Genomic DNA, 17,487 nt, shown 5'->3' on the forward strand with positions numbered 1-17,487 from the left:
TGATTAACTTGTTCTCTGGTACAGCACTTCAAAGTCACTGTGTAGTTGTCTGCTGATTCAACTTTCCTTTAGGTAAGCCTATGGATGTAGCAAAATAGTTTGTAATAGGTTTATCCTTCATGCTTTACTGTTGTTCCCTCAGCGCTGCCATAGTTATCAAGAATCAACTGATTATACAGGTAAATCAAGTTTAGGCTTTACTCAGATGTCTGGCATCTTTCCTTTTTGTTTCAATGGGCTTACAGTTAGATGTGGTAATTAAACATATATCTGTAAGTGCTGATTCAGCCTCCTCCCTGCTTCTTTCAGAAGTGACTCCATCTCTCTTTGCCTTCATTTCTTTATTTGTAAAATTATATCATGGTAAAAATACCTGTTTCATAAGAAGCTTGAGATTTGTCTATAGAAAGTGCTATGTGAAATCTATGTATGTGCATTTCTACTATACTTTTTGTTACCCTGCAAGTCTAATGACCTCATTGAAGAAACCTAGAGGCCAGGTTTTGGACTCACCTGCTGAATTCTTGGATAATTCAGACTCTTGTTCTTTCCCTTAGGATGTAGGAGATTTTAAATCCTGCCTGCTACAGTTGGAACAAAGTAAAACAAAGTGGTGAGACAGGCTCCAAAAAGATGGGGGAAAGGCTTAAATATTTTTAAAATAAGATTACAAGAAGAACTGAAAGTTTTGAAAGGAGCTAGTCTTGCACAAGGTCTGTAATACCCATTTCTTCTTTTAAAGCTGCTTAAACAAGAAAGAAAAAGAAAAAAAACCCCACAGGATGTTGTTTTTATTCCAGCTAAGAAAGACTGAGGTAATATATGGTCATGCAGTGAAGATACAGGCCCTGCCCCAAGTTTCTTATCATTCAAATGTGTTGCTTTTACTAGGTAAATTACTCTGTATTTCGAAGTGGCACCGAATATGTCTAATCAAATTATACAGTGTGCGGACAGCTTGGTGGAGCATATGACAGTAAGTTCATTAGAACTGATATAAACATGGGTGGTCAAGTGGAGCATATGTTGGATCTGCAGATAGCTCAGGCCTTCAGATGGGTGAGCTGCTGCCACAAAGTGCTTGTTCTATCCTCTCCCCTATGGAAACGGCCCCCATAAAGCTCATCTGTTCTAATTTTACTTGGGGGAGTCTCGTGAGCAGTATGAATGGACGTGCTTTTATCCAGCAGTGGATGAAATTAGTTCAATTAGCAGGAATATTTGCAGATCTGGTTGAACAGTAAGAAGCTCCCACAGAAAACACACAGGTAAGCACAAGTAGGTCTTGGGGCTTTCTGGCATGAAGACCCATTGCACTAGATCAGACCGTCTTTCTATACAGACTTAACAGGATTTTCTGTTGAAGACATGCGAAAACAAGCCCTCCGAACAGCCAACTGTAACTTATCCTTCTGGTTGGATCTGTGATCAACATTTCATCCACTGATAGATGGATTCTCTAGGGCACGTCTGAGGGCTGACTTTTCCGCCCTCCTCTTATCGTCTCATTCCCTAACCCAGTCATACCGGGATATTTACTTTCTGTCCTCCCATTCACTCCCTCTAGCAATACTGAATCTGTTAAGATTGACTGTAATATAAACTACTCAAAAAATGATTACTATCGCACACTTCAAAGTGATCTGTAGCTATTTATGGGTAAAACAAATGAAAAGTTATCAACTAGGTTTTGAGCTTCATATCTCGTGGTTAATTCCTGTAGGTAATTTATTTTTAGGATTTTATTTACCATAGTAAAAGCAAATTCCTTCGTTGCTCTTTCCTCCCTTTCACTTCAAGAGCGAATACCATAAGCTTCAGACATGAAGTCTAATTATATTCTCTAGTAACCGTCATTCTCATTTGATGGTTTGCAGTGTGAATTCATTTTACAAATAATGTAATTGATTCCAATGTTAGGGTTACAGGCAAGAGAATAATTACTGAAATTCATGTTCCTTTTTTTCCTCATTTAACACCCTTTTTTTGAAACTAACCAGGCACTCAAATACTCACATTAGCTCATGGATTTAGGTTCAGAGAAGTCTCTCTAAATGGCAGGAGACATATACCTAATGCTGACTGAAGAAAGCAGCAATATATACTACATTTTTATCTGGGGCTGCAATGCATTACAGAATGATGAGTATTTTGGAGGATGCATTCTGAATGATATTCCGGGGGAAAAAAAATCTAAATGTAAGTGGAAAAAGCCTTTTACTCTTACTAACCTACCATTTTATAACTTAATGTGTGGATAATTTTCCCCCCAAAGCTGCCTTCTATTTACTTCAATGCGGTTACACTACTGTAAATAAGAAGAGGATTTGCTTCTCAGTATACTTGCAGCAACAGTTATTTGCCCCAGCACCCGAACTAGTTATACAGAGAACCCCTGTTAGATCTCTATAATGGGAAGAGCATGGCCCCTGGCAGAATGCTCAAAAGAAGTACCACTGTCCCCCAGTGCTGTGTTCCTATGGTCCTAAAATTGAGAGAGAGAGTGAATGGGAGAGCAATGTAGAAAAAATGGTTCCTATACTTTTGTCAATGTTTTATAAAAGAAGCCCAGACGTCTTCCTCAACTTTCTCTCTATTACATGTGTCAAAAGTACACTAATTCAAATTACTCTTTTACGCAATCTGTAGACATGAATATTATCTGTCGCAATGAAAATGTACCAATAGCACCAATTTCCTCTGTCTATCAAAGGTCTGTGTCTGAGATAGATAGAATTATAGAATAGTTTGAGTTGGAAGGGACCTTTAAAGACCATCTTGTCCAACCCTCCCCCTGCAATGGCCAGGGACATCTTCAACTAGATCAGGTTGCTCAGAGCCCCATCCAGCCTGACCTTGAATGTTTCCAGGGATGGGGCATCTACCACCTCTCTGGGAAACTGTTCCAGTGTTTCCCCACCCTTAGCGTAAAAAATTTCTTCTTTCTATCTAGTCTAAATCTACCCTCTTTTAATTTAAAACCCTTACCCTTTGTCCTATAACAACAATTTTAAAAAAACTGACCCAACATTAAGAACGGGCACGAATTGCTAAAGTACAGGTATTTGGACACTGAGATTTCATGTCTAGCAAGAGTAGGTAGTGAAGATGCAACTCCATTAAGTCATTTGGATCTCCTGGTAATTCATACCGGAGTTCAGGAGGAAAAGAACAGATTCAAAATTAATACTATTTTGTAGTCTTTTAATATTCTGTGTGGGTGTTTATAAAAAGGGATGGGTTACTTTTAGATATAGCAATGACCGCATGCACATGTGCACAAAAAACAGAGGAAGAATAGAACATGAGTCTAAAAATGAAATATAACTCCATAACAATAATATTTGTAGCAGGTGAAGGACAGAACACAAGATTGCTATTAAATAAATCATAATTTATTACACGTGCCTGTATTTGGATGCCCGGTTAAGTACCTAATTACATGAAAAATGCAATTGCCGTGTAAAGCGATGTTAATTTTCAAGAACACCTGCTGAGCTCAGGGTTGTCACTCAGGTACCTGCTCAGTCGCATGCTGTTGTGCACCACCTGTGGAAAATATTTGTGTGCCTGTCAGGAGTCTGGCACAGGTTATTAGTGAAGAAAACCGCGGCTTTGCAGGTTCAGCAGGCAGTCCCATGGTCTATCCAACATAGCTGACAAACCTCATTACGATTCCTAACTGGATCCCTGGCAGTGCACCTTTTTCTGTTTTGATGAGGGGATGTGCAGGGCGAGCCCTTCCTCTGCTCAGACTGTAGATGTTTTTGATTTCTTGGATTTCATCTCCAGCCGATGAGTCCTCCACTATGCTTACCTGCATGTCTTTTTATTCTTTTCTCTACTTCCTTGACACATGCTGGATGCCATTAGAGAGCAAAAAGTACTGCTAGAACTTCTATTCTTAGCGTTGGTCCATTTGCTTTGTTGATTATCATCCTAACTGTCAAAGAAGTGAAATGGCATTGCTTTGCAGTACCTGCACTCCGTAGTACTAGCTTTCACATAGTTCTTTGTTTCCTTGACAAGTAGAAACTGTTTCTGTTTTTCCTCATGAATGCTTTATGTGTGATACCAAACAGCTCACAGTGACAGCTAAAACATAGCAAGCGTCACTAAAGGACATTTCTCAAATGTGTTTCTTTGCCCTTTCCTCACATTTGAAGACGTTAATAAGACTCAAGACTACCTATGTTTTTCTGTGGAGGATTGGATCTTTACTGCTTAAATATCTCTACACTCTTGTATGTATTACTTAGGTGACAGAAATTGTGGATTCGTTTGGGGAAGATTCTCTGATTTCTTGTACAGCTTTGGCTTTTACATATTATTTAAAAATCTCATTTCCTGTACCAAAAGTAACATTGTCTTTCCCATTCATCCATTTTAGTGTAAACTGCAGGGAATGAGGTTGAGGGAATGGAGCCCTATATGACTGGCCTGGCAAGATGCAAGTGAACAGCGAGGGAGGGCATGTAGCTAAAAATGTGGTGGAGCAACCATTTCTTTCCAAGGAACTGAAGCCTTAGAGTTTGAAAGAGGACTTTGCAGTTGACCTATTTCAGAGTCTAGTTCAGTGATGTACTAGATTTTGGAGCCGATAGAAACTTTCCAGAGAAACATACAGAATTGGCAGACTGTAAATATTTTTGATGCATATGGTTCAACTTTCAACAAACACCAGGCGGTAGGATGGTTCTTGCTGTTGGTGGTGCACCAGTTGTCTGAGCAACAGCCTTATTGGCCGCCTCATCCTCATTCAAGGGATTTTGCCTGTGCAGAGACATCACGGTGATTGAGAGCCAGCTTTTGAGCTCCCAGAGCAGCTAATTCGTGGGCAGCCCAGCTCTCCCTACCTCCAGATCAGAGATCAGAGGCACATGTCTTGGGGTCCAGAAGACTGAGAGCAAACACGAAACTTCTGCTCTTAGTCTCGCAGCATTTATTTGTTTATCTTTCACAGATGTGTCTGGTTTTTTAAAAAATCCCATACTCGAAGGGCAGCTGATGTGACAGTAGTGGGAGATGCCCACTACAGCTTTCCAGCACTCTTCATCGAATGTAATCACAGACCCTGTATGTTTCTACCAAGGATTCCTCCGTGCTTCTCTGTCATATTATGTCATCACCACTACCTGGATGACTTCATTTTAGACATCTCTTTAGATTGCATTAAGCAACCATACAGTCGTTTTCACCTATTCCCTTTGTCTTCATCTACTGACAAAAGCTGGACCTCTCTCCAGAAAGTGGTTCTCTCTCATGCATTTGTCATTGTCTTGACCCCTACAAGTTGAGGACTCTCTGCCTTCAGCCCTGTTTCTCAAAAGCAGTTGCCTGCTGGCCTGTGCAGAGCTCTGTGCCATGGCTAGACTGCTCCACATACCCGAGCTGCAGAAAGTGGTATTTGCTGCTACAGTGCTGGGTCAGCCTCCAATTTATTCTACTGATGCATGTTGCACTTTTTGGCCATGCTATAGGGAAACAACAGCATGAGATGATGGCAGTGATTAGGATGTTGATCTTTAGGCGCTGGTGGACAGGCAAATAAGTGTAGATGCTGCCAGCTGTACAGAAGTTTAAAAATTACTGTGATACCAAAGCCTTTCTTAAAGTCCAGCTTGCAAAAACAGCTCTCTGGGCTCCATGGAAAATTTAGCATTTCCTGGTGTTGATACTACAGTTCTGAATTTCATGGCAGAGCAGAGGGCCTCCTCCAGATGAAGGAGCAATGGGATGCAGTGGTTTAGTTCTCTGCCCTGGTCCTCAAGGTTTCCAGTTTGGGCACCTGGCTGAATGCACCAGAGCTCCCTCATGGTTTGTAAACCTGCCTTCCCCAAACACCATGGCACTGGAGAGGTGGTGAAGGGAGGAAGGCACTTCTGCCGTGGAGAGTGGAAGCATGGACCTGAACTGGGAAGCCGTAAGGTTAGACATGATCTACCAAGTCCTAGAAAGCACAGTGAACTCAAAGGCAAGATAGCACCACCTTTTTGGCAGAGGATGTTTTTGAACTTTTTGGTTTGTGTCTTCTTCTCCTTCACTTTTCCTTATGCTATCAAAAGTGCAAAAACAGGTAATAAAAAATGTAATAAAGGCAAAGAATTTTGCTCTCTCCAACAGGAATTACCTGATTTATAGACATTCGTGGAGATTAAAAAGAATTGTGAAAATAACCATAAACAAGTTTCCTGATCAAATATTTCAGGCATTTGTTCTCTCCTTTGAAAAATAAATGCAGTCTTAAAAAGCTACAAAACCAACACAGTAGCACACATCCATCCATGCATACACGTGCAAGTACAGAGATCTATAAAATACGTTACACACACGAGCTCACCTTTATTCCAGTATATGTCTATGGATTAAATTCCAACAGACTGAATTAAATAGAAAAATTTCAACTACATTAAATGGAGTCTAGTTTTGTGTATGTATTTATACACAATGGAATATTTGTGTATTCACAAGAAACTAACAGCTATCGTTCATATGTAGGTATAGATCAGCTAAGTAGCGATGGCCCCACCATGTTGTTTTGTTAGGCAAAAATAGCATTTTCAATCTCTTCTTAGAATGACAGCATTTTATGTATATTTTTACTCTCCATTTACATACTAACTTCACCAAAAGCAAATAAATTGTATAAGAGGAATGCTGTGTACATATTTAATCCCTTCTCTTTTTGTTCTTTGGATGCAGAGATTGAAAGATTTAAAACAAAGGGAATTTGCTCGAAATGTGGCTTCAAAGTCATGGAAAGATGAGAAGAAACAGGAAAAAGCACTCAAGCGGCTCCACCAGCTTGCAGAGTTACGGAAGCAGTCAGAATGGCAAGTATTTAAAATTTATATTACGTTTTAATGCCCTCTTTCCTCAGTCCCAGAAGAAATCTCCATATTTTTACTCCTACACTCTGTAACGTACAGAGATTGTGTCTACTGTAACCTGTTTTCAGCTGTCCCCAACTCCAAATGTTCCTGTTCTGCAAACCATAAAATTGAAAGTCCCTGAATTAATCACTTGTTATTTGAAGGTCGGTGTTTTTCTCTCCTGTAGCTAGTTAATCTCATCTCTTCTGAACTGAGTGGTTTGAAGGAGTTTTTTAATATCACCATTTTACCTTATTCATACTGACCTGAATAGATTAGTACAACTGTCTTATCATTTGATAGTAAGTGAATGGGAGCGGAAAAACACTTTTTAGAGCTTTAGAACTTCCACTTAGTCTGTGAATCATTTTCACTACTTTTAGTATACTGAGATTATTCTCACAGTTTCTCTATAGAGTAATTGAAGTATCATTACACGAATGAAAAACAAGTAATTAACTGAGTTAAGTTTATCCAATACTGTTAGCTCTATTGACGAATATCAAGATACAGTACAAAATTTGCACTAATAAACCTTCACATGTGAGAAATCTCCTTTCTTTAATGACGCTGAATGCTTCAGTAGAATAGATTGCCACCAGACCAATTGTTTATGTTAATCTATGACCATAATGAGTTAAGCAGATAATTAAACTGGCATACTTTTAAATTCATATCAAGCTTACTGTACCCTGGAAATAATAACAGTCAGAGTTTATTATACACTCATTTTGGCCTATGTAATTGCTTTCGAGTAATCTGCTGAAATATAACAGTTTAGTGCTAATGTATCACTTTTATGGTTACAACTCCATTTTCACACAAATCTGCTGAAAGAAATGTAACTGCCTGTAGGAAGAAGCCTTTATGCCCACGCACTGGAAGACGTAGTCTCAGATAAGGTTGGTGGATAATAGGAAAGCCAGACTGAGACTGGGGGGGGGAAGCAGGTTTGCTTTTAGAAAGACCCGGGAGTCCATAATGTTTTACAAAGAGCCTGGAAAGACAGTGCTTGCTGTTCCTGTTTGTAATCATTAACGCGTTCGGGGTGGCCGAGGGCTGTGATCTTGGTGGAGGGGTAGCATTCCCAGTTGCTCAGGCAAGACAGAAAGCCAGCCTTACTAAGCAAAAGCCTATACACACACACACGTACAATTGTTATTGTCCCGGAGTACTGTGTCTCAGGTTGCAACAGAGTTCCTTACAACAAGCTAATACAATTTGACAACAAAATTACTGTTAATCTTGGCCACAGAAAAACTGAAAATGCAGCTTTATTTTGCTGTTCCAAGGAGACTTTGAAAAGAGGCTCTTTACATGCCTTCTCCAAGAGATAATTCCTTCTTGATGTACAAATAGGGGTGAATTTGTAACTCCTGATGCCAAATTTGTGACAAATGCAAATATATTCTCAGAAATGCATACATATTCTCATACTCCGAGTTGACCCTACTCCAGGGAGCCTTTATGTCGTTCCCACTGCTGGAGATCAATGCATTTTTATAGCATTTATAAAGCATGCTAGCCTAATTATAGATAGCTGTTATGCAGATCTGGCAGTCATAATTTACTTACATTTAATTAAAATATTTTCTAATTTTTAATCAAACTCCTCACTGAAGCTGGTTCCAATTTTTTTTCATGTAAGTGTACTGTAGTACTGCATCAATAATAAATGTAGGTAATTGGCCTAATGAAATACATATATAAAATATTACTTGGAATAACATTTGCATGGTGGCTACGTATGTCTCATCTATAATGGAAAAAGGCAACAGTCATTCCAATCTCAGTTAATTATCTACTGGAAGAAATCAATAATTTACCATATTTCTTATGGCCTTCTTAGTATAGGTTGATTTTAGTTTGTTTTTTTTTTAAGTACAAGAAAATTAAACCACAGATTTAAAATCTGAGAGGTTTTGGGAAGACAAAAAAATTAACTAATGAAAATAGAATACAGGAAGAGAAAATATGGGAAAGTAAGTCAAATGGTGGTTGATAATGAGAGCACTGAATTTGCCATTTATATTGATGGAAATCTACCTTGTGTCCTTTTCCCCACCAACGTCTGGTGATAGTTTTAGCATGAATATCTCTGTGAGCATGAATATATCAGTGAGACCAGATTCTCACGGATATAAATTCAGAGTAAAGACGATATTGTTTATTCTAGATGTACATGGGCATTACTCTGAAAACAAACTTTCATTTGCTGACTTCAAATAATATTATTTCATGTATGTAAAGACTATCTTGCCCATATACAAGCCCAAACTCAGGGCTAGACTGCACATTTACCCTTTAGAAACTTTAGTAACTTAGCTTTCCCTTGTAACAGCATGGGTGACACCCTTCCTTACCAGACCGACATTGTCAAATGCGAGTTCTGTCTTGTCTTGGTTACTTAATAAAGCTTTCCTTTTTTTTTTTTATTCACTACCTTACAGCATCACTGGGAGTGGACCGTTGCTTAAAGCCCCCAGATTAGTTGTGGAAAAGCAGCAATCGCCAGATGGCATTTTCCTGTACAAGGGTGGCAAGTTCACAGCCAGTTCTCAAAGAACTGCCACGAGTGAAGGACAAGGTTTCTCCAGCGGCGTACTAGAGAAACAGCAGCTTATCATAAGCAGGCACCAGTACCCTACTGAAAGACCCCATGGACTTGGAAATCAAGTCTCACAAGTGTTCCCAGATAATTCCAATGCTTCTCAGAGGGCAGGAGTGTCTTTCTCGTTCTCTAAAAAAGTCCCTTTGAAGCTTGAGTCCTCAGCATCAGTCTTTAGTGAGAACTCTGAAGAAGGATATGATTGTAGTGAATCCCCTAACCATAAAACAAAGCAAGCTCTTGAGGGTTTTCATTCTGGCACACTTTTGGAGGAGGATGTGAAAGCAGGCTTGGATAAAGGGCCATCGGTTACACAAGACCAAATGAATTTGGATAACAGTGCATTAAGTCACGTAGCTGCAAAACCTAAAATGCTCCATGAAAATGATAAAAGTAGTGATAGAGAATTAGAAGAAAAGGTCAGTGCTCATCCTTCATTTTCCAAAGTCAAAATACAGCTTTCAAATTTGGATTTTTCTGATTCGCTTAGAGAAACAGAGCAAGAGAGCAAATCGACTGAGTCTGAGCAATTGTTAGAAACTCTCATTTCACCTTCATGCCAAGCTAGCAATTTTTATACGCAGCCCAACACCTACAAGCACAGCAATGCCCACCTGCCTGGCCAGTTACCTGAGCTCCCACAACAGCCAGAACCTCAGCTGGCATGTGCAAGCAACAGTCCTGGGGTCATAAAAAGAGAAAGATCTTTGGAGAGTTCAGAAACCACAAATGGGAATATGGAAACGCTTCCAAGGGAGACCATGGTTAAAGAGGTTAAGCCCCAAGCATTGCCTTTTCTCCATGTAGTGAGCAAAGATGGCACTACTGCTCTGCAGTGGCCCACAGAATTACTTTTGTTTACAAAAACTGAGCCCTGTATTTCATATGGCTGTAATCCATTGTATTTTGACTTCAGACTCTCTTTAAATCACCGAGATGGTAAACAGCATGAAACAAACAAAGCAAGCTGTAAAGAGCACTCTATAAACAAGACTGCAGATGAAAATGAAGCCTCAGGTTTAATAAAACACAAGCAAATGTCAAATGAACAAGATAATCAGTTGTTGAAACCAAAGAAGATGAAAGGTTCCCTAAATCCAAGAAAGGCCAAGCAAAAGGCTGAGTCAGACATAGGGAAAGAAACGAATGAAAATGGTCAAAAATGCATTGCAGATTATTTGAATGAAAATATACCCAAAGTGCCTACTTACCTTGATGTCTCACGAAAGGATTATGTGACAGAAAAAAGTCTTCACACAACAACACTGAGAAGACCTTTAAAGCATCATTTTCATAGCTGTGAAAGAAAAAAACAGAACATCAGAAATGAAAGCATTTCCTTTTCTGCTTTTATGTCTAGGATTAAAAAGTCTAAAGCTGCAAAATGTCATTTAATTTATTCTGAGGAAAAACGTGAAAACCAAAAGGACTGCAGAACCGTTCAAGATGTGGCCAGCTGCAACAGTGACATAAGTGACAGTGGAAAAGACTCCACTGGAAGTTTCCTTAGTTATAAATCCTGTTCAAACAGCAGATATTCAGAAAATGAAGGATGTGGAAGTTACATGAAATGCTGGAGATTCCCATCTCCTCAAAAGTCCTCCTCTGACAGACATTCCAGCTATTCTGACACTTCGGTTAATGGTATGGGTAGCTACATGGGCTACACGAGTCCCACATCAAACGATCACAGCAGAAATCGTTTGCTTTTTTGTTGTAAAAGAAAAAGCAAGACAGCTGAAAGGCACAAATGTAAACACAGAAAGCACAAGCATATTTTCACTTCTGACGATACAGACGAGGATTATCTTTGTCATGGTAGAACTCGCAGAACTAGAAACTGTACACAGAGGGGCACAACTAAACATCGAAGGTGTTCAAGGCATAAAGTTTTACAACACAGAGACAGATCTAAACACAGCAGACGCAGACACCGGCATTTTGGCAAAGCGCATAGTAGAAACAGAAGCTACCATAGCTCCAAAAGTTGTTCCACCAGAGATTCAAGAAGCAGTGAAAGATCATCTAGTAAGAGAATATCAAGAGGCAGCAGTTCAGGATCCTCCTCAAAAGAGACTGACAACTGTGACAACAAAACAAAAGAGGACACAGAAAGAGGTTCTAACACCGAAGCGGGAAAAGCCGAAACTGCACATTACCACTCTCTGAATGTGAACGGTCAGTCAAAAAACTTTGCCACCTGCTCTTCTGAAACCCTGGCAAAAGACATATGTGGAAAAAGAAAGTCACTGACAGCCAAGTTACTTTTAGAAAGAGTGCAGTCCAAGAAAACCCAGGAACAAATGCATGATTCAGAGAGATTTCCAAACACTTGTGGAGTAGAATTAAAGGATCACTCGCGAAGTCAGTTTGCTCTTCAGTTCCCATCATCGGGAGATGACATTGCAATGTTACCTTTGCCAGAGAAACTGCTAAGCATAGGTGAAAATGACATGGGGCATAATGAAATCAGCTCGTTGGAAACCAGTTTGAAGAAAAACAACTTTGAAGCGTCAGAGAGAACTAATGTTGCCCTTTCAACAGGCACTAATTATGATCATTGTCTTTTTAAAGACATCATTCAAATAGGAACAGGCTATCAGAGCCCAAGCATAAAAAGGAACACAGCAATAAAGGAACAGTCCAATCTCTTAATTAGTGAAGTGCAACCCTTTATACAAAGCTGTGACCCAGTACCAAATGATTTCCCTGGTGCTTTTCCCTCTAATAGATATTCTGTTGTTGCTAACTCAACAGAGACCAAAGAAGAACTACATGATGTAAACATGGACTCAAACCGGGCAGAAGGCTCTCTCTGCGACAATGCTATGCAGAAGTATGATGACACAGTAAATGACCTAGAAGTGTACAGTAAATCCACCTCCCCTCCTTTAATGCAGCAGCCTATCACGTTTTCACCAGAGGAAGTAGACAAATACAGGTTGCTGCAGCTGCAAGCCCAGCAGCATATGCAGAAACAACTTCTGGCAAAACGCCTGAAAGTTTTGCCTGCCCCAGGACCAGCTGCCTTCTCTGCAACACCAGCAGTCCCCGCCCTCCCTGTTCAGCAGCATGCTACTGTCACCACCATCCACCACACACTGCTGCAACGCTTTGCTGTCTCAGCGTCTGTGCATCCCCACGGCAGCCACCTCTCCCTGGCACACCTCCACCCCCTCTCTCAGGCGCATTTTGCCCCCATATCACTCTCCCCATTAGCCCCAGCCCTCATTCCCACCCATCCTGCTTTGCTGGCAGGACACCCATTGCACTTGGTCTCCACCACCCCCCTCCACCCTTCTCCACTGACCTTCCCCACGCTGCCACACACTGCCTATCTCCCAGCCTTATTTACACCACACCTGAATGCGGCCACACCATCTGCTATACATCCAAACCCCTTAGTTCATCCATTATTCCAAGGGCAAGAGCCCCACCACCACTCTTGCTCTAGCCAGACTCAACAGTTACCTACAATAAAAGAAGTTTTCAGTGTTTCTAGCTATTTAAACTAGCCCAAACAATTACACCATGGCTCCAAACCCAAATTTGAATAAAATAAATTATTCAGTGTTCAATCATGTCTGAGGGGAGATCTACTGTTTTGCTGAGAGCACAGAGGCAAATATTTTAAAGTCCACATTCTGGCTGACAGCACACGAATGTTGATTTAGGTCTCGTATTACTGAGTAAGAGCTGTTTTAAAGTCTTTTGTGATACTATCACAAGGAGGATGAGGTCCAGCTGGTGTCATTCTACAGAAGGTTTGGAAAGAACAGCATGAACTGAAGTCTGTGACTGTCAGTAGGAATGGGACCACAGCACTCAGACACAATGGGACCAAGAACATCAACACTGATGAGCGAATTAAAGTAGCACAATTCAAGGTAGAGCAATCTTGACACACCTCAAAGGATTGCTTTTCTGAGTGTGCATATGCAACAGTGTAGTATTTGGCCTGGTTAAGGTATTTCAGACTGGATAAAAAAGAAGGTATCTGGGGCCACAAGTCCCTGGTTCTGTCTCCTGGCTAAAATAAATTGGGGAGCCTCAGAGTGAGGGGTGATGGGTTAATACTGGAAGAAGAGGGTCACAACAACATCTCAAAGATACTTTAGTGATTTTATCCCTGGGATATATTGCTCAGGCAGCGCAAAGGGACTGCAGTCTGGCCACGGGTACATAACAAAACATCCCCTTAGTGTAGGGGGTTCCGTGCTGGCACAAGCAGGCTGCTACTTTTCTCCCTGAGCCAAGCATCCAAGACAGCAAGGGAAAGAAGGGGATGAATCCAGCTGTTTTGGTGTTGCCTGCCTGTGGCTGCAGTATAGGGTATGTCAGGGGTGGGCTGCAGCGGCCCGGAGTTGCCAAGCAGCTGGTGCTGGCTTTGAACATCAGAGGTCCTCAGCCAAGACTGCAACACTTCTTCCCTACCAAACAGAGCTCTGACATGTGGGAGAGTCTTGCCCAAAGAATGTGTAAATATGTTTCATTCCTTTAACAAACAACATACACAATTGGCTGGTCCTACAGAATGATGCTGTTATTCATTAAAATGCAGAAGTAAAATTCTGAGCAGAAACTGGCTCTCCAGGACAAGTCTCATAGAAAACCATGCCTCAGTTATGGGCATTTCAAGTATATTGAATCTAAACAAATATTTCAAGATTCTCGCATGGCTTCCCAAACTCTCAACATACAAATTGAAGTTCTGAATCTGCAATATTTGAATGCATGTATCCAACCTTCAGGGTAATGGGTGGTTGAAATTGCTAGTAATAACTGTATCTGGAAATAGGTGAGGGCTTCAGCATCTATTTGAATGGCACATTTTGACTATTTTTATAATATTTCTCAACTCAACATGAAATTAAGTTCATAATTGTGGTTGGACTGCAGCATGCTTTCCAATATAATTGGACACTGAAGTGTCTGACAGAGATTAACTCTTTGTTTGGATTAGAAACATTTGAAATAATCTCAATTCATTTGCAATAATGTAGTGCACAATTAGTCATGTATCTTTCAGAACTTATTTAAAACACAGTAAAAAACTTTTGGAGGATTTTATTCCATTATATTTGGCTATGTGAATAAACTGAGAAATCTAATTGCAATTGAGTTGAGTATTTAAAATACAATTTAGGACCAATTTTCTAACTTAGTTGTAATCAAACTAGACTGATCTATTGCAATAAAATGGAATTGTTTTAATTTCTAAAAGCAGCTGCTTCAGCATAAACTGGTATTATGCCAAACTTTTCAAATGACTTTACAAGTTATGACTGCTTGGTTTGTATCTTCAAAGTTAAAGTTTCTTTGGATATTTAACATTTTAGACATCAAATAAAAGCTGTCAGGAAAAAAAATTGGAGACTGAGCAGAAGCAAAACATTTTTGTATTGGAAAAGGTTGGTGAAACCAGCACCTTCAAATATCTTTTTGTTGGATTTCCAGATGATTTATTAATTTCATTAACAAAATGAATTCATGCCATTTTGGAGTCACTTATTTTTCTGCTTCAATTTTTTCATTTAAATTGTAGGGAACTTCTTCAATTGAAATTATTGCTTCAGAATTAATGAAATCAGAAAGTCTTTTTGGGAAGGATGTTAAAAATAAATATTTCCACAATTTTAAAATTCCTCCTTTCATTTTTGGCTGAAAATCTTCCCAATATTAGATCTGAATTTACATGTAATTTTGATAATTCGGAAACTTTTCTGAGAATCAAATATAGTTCACTGAATGTGACTTAAAACCTCTGAAAATTAGTACTTGCTTGCTGGGATGGAGATCCCTCACTCAGTGGACCATTTGGAAATGTTAGTTATAATTCTGTAGAAACACTCTGAATTGGACGTTTCAAAGGAGCAGATCAACCTGTGAGGCTGACTGAGCTGCACAGCCATCACCACCAGTTCAGGGCTAATACCAGCCTAAAGGGTGCATTTCCAGCCCTACAAACTTTTAAATTTATGGGCACGGTTCCATTCCCTTTCAAGAAAAAAACAGCTGTTCTCATTGTATAAGAGTTCATTTGAATACAAAGCAGATAATACCAAGAGAAAAAAATGAAACAGAAGAAATGATAAGCTAATCTCATCTTTAATGTGTAAACACATATTTTGTATCCCTTCTTCTCACAGGCAATGTTAATATTGTTGAAATTCCTACGGCAAAAAACCTGATCAGTTGAAATTTATCAATATCCTACTATATAGATCATTTATGCAAAATAGTTATATATGTTTTCCTTAACATATGCACAACACAATGGGATTCTAGGAAAGAACCAAATCATATGATGTCCATGCATCATTGTATATACCAACAAGGATGACCTGGTAAGGCAAATGAATAGACAATAAAGATTAAATTCAATTCTTGGAACAATGGGAATTAGGACTGCGAAAGGTATTGATGGAAAAAAAGAGAGATTAAGAAGGAACAGAAGCAGCACAATAGCAAAACAGCAATCACTGACTACCAACAAAGGGAATGTCCAATATTGTTCTTAGTACACAGAAGGGATTTTCTTGGAGAAATGTAATAAAATTATCAGCACAGCTGAGATGATATATTTGCTCTACTTGCTGCCATATTTGTTTTTTCATCAGAGAGGTACTTTAAATATGTATCATTATTAAAAGCATAATTGAGCCTGAAGTATGGAGCCATGCTACAATTTTCATTTTATTTAGACTGATTTTTAAAAGAGTTATGGTATCCTGGTGGCAGTGATATATACACTCCAAGTTAATAATCTGTTTTAGCTTGATTGTATATTCTTGATACATAATCCGAGGAAACAGGTCACCCACACTGTAAAATTTGAATAACAAAAGTTTCCTAAATTACGCAATGATAATTTTTTGTTTGTTTGTTTATTCTTTTTTGGTAACTGAGGCACTTCTGGAAAACATTTAACATGTATATTTGTTGTGCAGATTTGCATAAAAATGCCATTTGACCAGATTGATTTTAAAAGTGTTAAGTTTATATTTAAAACTGGATAATACTCTGGCTAGTATAATATGTAAACTAGTAATTTTGTTTTGTATTCTCTGTATAAAGTGTTTTATATTATACAGTAGCTAAGTGAATTGCACTATTGTACATGCAACGCGGCTTTTTTTTTAGGTTATTCAAGGAATTCCTGGGAATGTAGTTTAATGCAATAATATTTTTTTTCAATAAAAAGGCTTACTGGTATAAAGAGTGTCAGTCATGTATTTTTAATGTAAAGCTTACCAAAAGGCAGCAACATACTAAAATGCAGAATGATGCAAACATATTCTGTATTTTAATCTGCAGAACTGAAATGCATTCAATTCATCCCTGTGGCTATAATCCTGAAATTTCTTAGAATGTTTCCTAAAGATTTTAGTATGTGTTACAAAAGTGGGTTGTTTAAATGGAACTGAAAATAAATATTCCTTAAAAAAATTATTCTATCTATGTGGTTTTTGCAAGTACTTTTAATGGATCAACATCCTCCTGGATATTTTTATGCACTAATCGGTTTATTTAGAATTACATTTATAACTCACTTGTCAGGTTCCTCAAATAATGTCTCTGAGCTATGATTCCTAATGCTTGTGCAGAAGGTCCTTTGGTAAAGAAGCCAACAGTAGGATCCACAAAAGTATTATTTGTTCACTTTTTAACCATTCATTAAAACTTGCCTTATAATAAGTATCTCTTTATCCCATGTTTTCCTTTTTACCTTGTATTTTTTCGGTTTGTTTATTCTATCCCTTTCTGTCTATCTTTCATTTGTATTGTAAGCTTTCTGACATACGGCTTTAGGTTTTATCATATAGGTACTCAGCTTTGGAGGTCCCAGGCACTGCTGCAACACGAGTAGTAATTGTAAATCTAGTTATAGCCATCGGGAGACAGTTTCAGAAGCTTCATGTCTCCAGGCAAGCACAAAGACTGAAGTAATGTAAAAACAAGTGTCTGCATGGGTACCTGTATTAGCCAGAACTCAGTCTTTTGAGA

General features: G+C 39.0%; 1 protein-coding gene across 2 annotated transcripts in view; it reads left to right on the top strand.

Moving 5' to 3' along the window:
- ZNF804B (zinc finger protein 804B) overlaps positions 1–13,107 on the top strand; it is a 241,069-nt gene extending 227,962 nt beyond the window's left edge. For both annotated transcript variants that reach the window (XM_074573429.1, XM_074573430.1), the window contains exons 3-4: positions 6,703–6,833; positions 9,323–13,107. In XM_074573429.1, the coding sequence (XP_074429530.1) occupies positions 6,703–6,833; positions 9,323–12,995 (3,804 nt within the window). In that variant the 3' untranslated portion in view covers positions 12,996–13,107. The remainder of the gene's footprint in view (positions 1–6,702; positions 6,834–9,322) is intronic.
- Positions 13,108–17,487: the final 4,380 nt, after the last annotated feature.

This window comes from Larus michahellis, chromosome 2 (genome assembly GCF_964199755.1).
Source record: "Larus michahellis chromosome 2, bLarMic1.1, whole genome shotgun sequence".
NCBI classification, from domain to species: Eukaryota; Metazoa; Chordata; class Aves; order Charadriiformes; family Laridae; genus Larus; species Larus michahellis.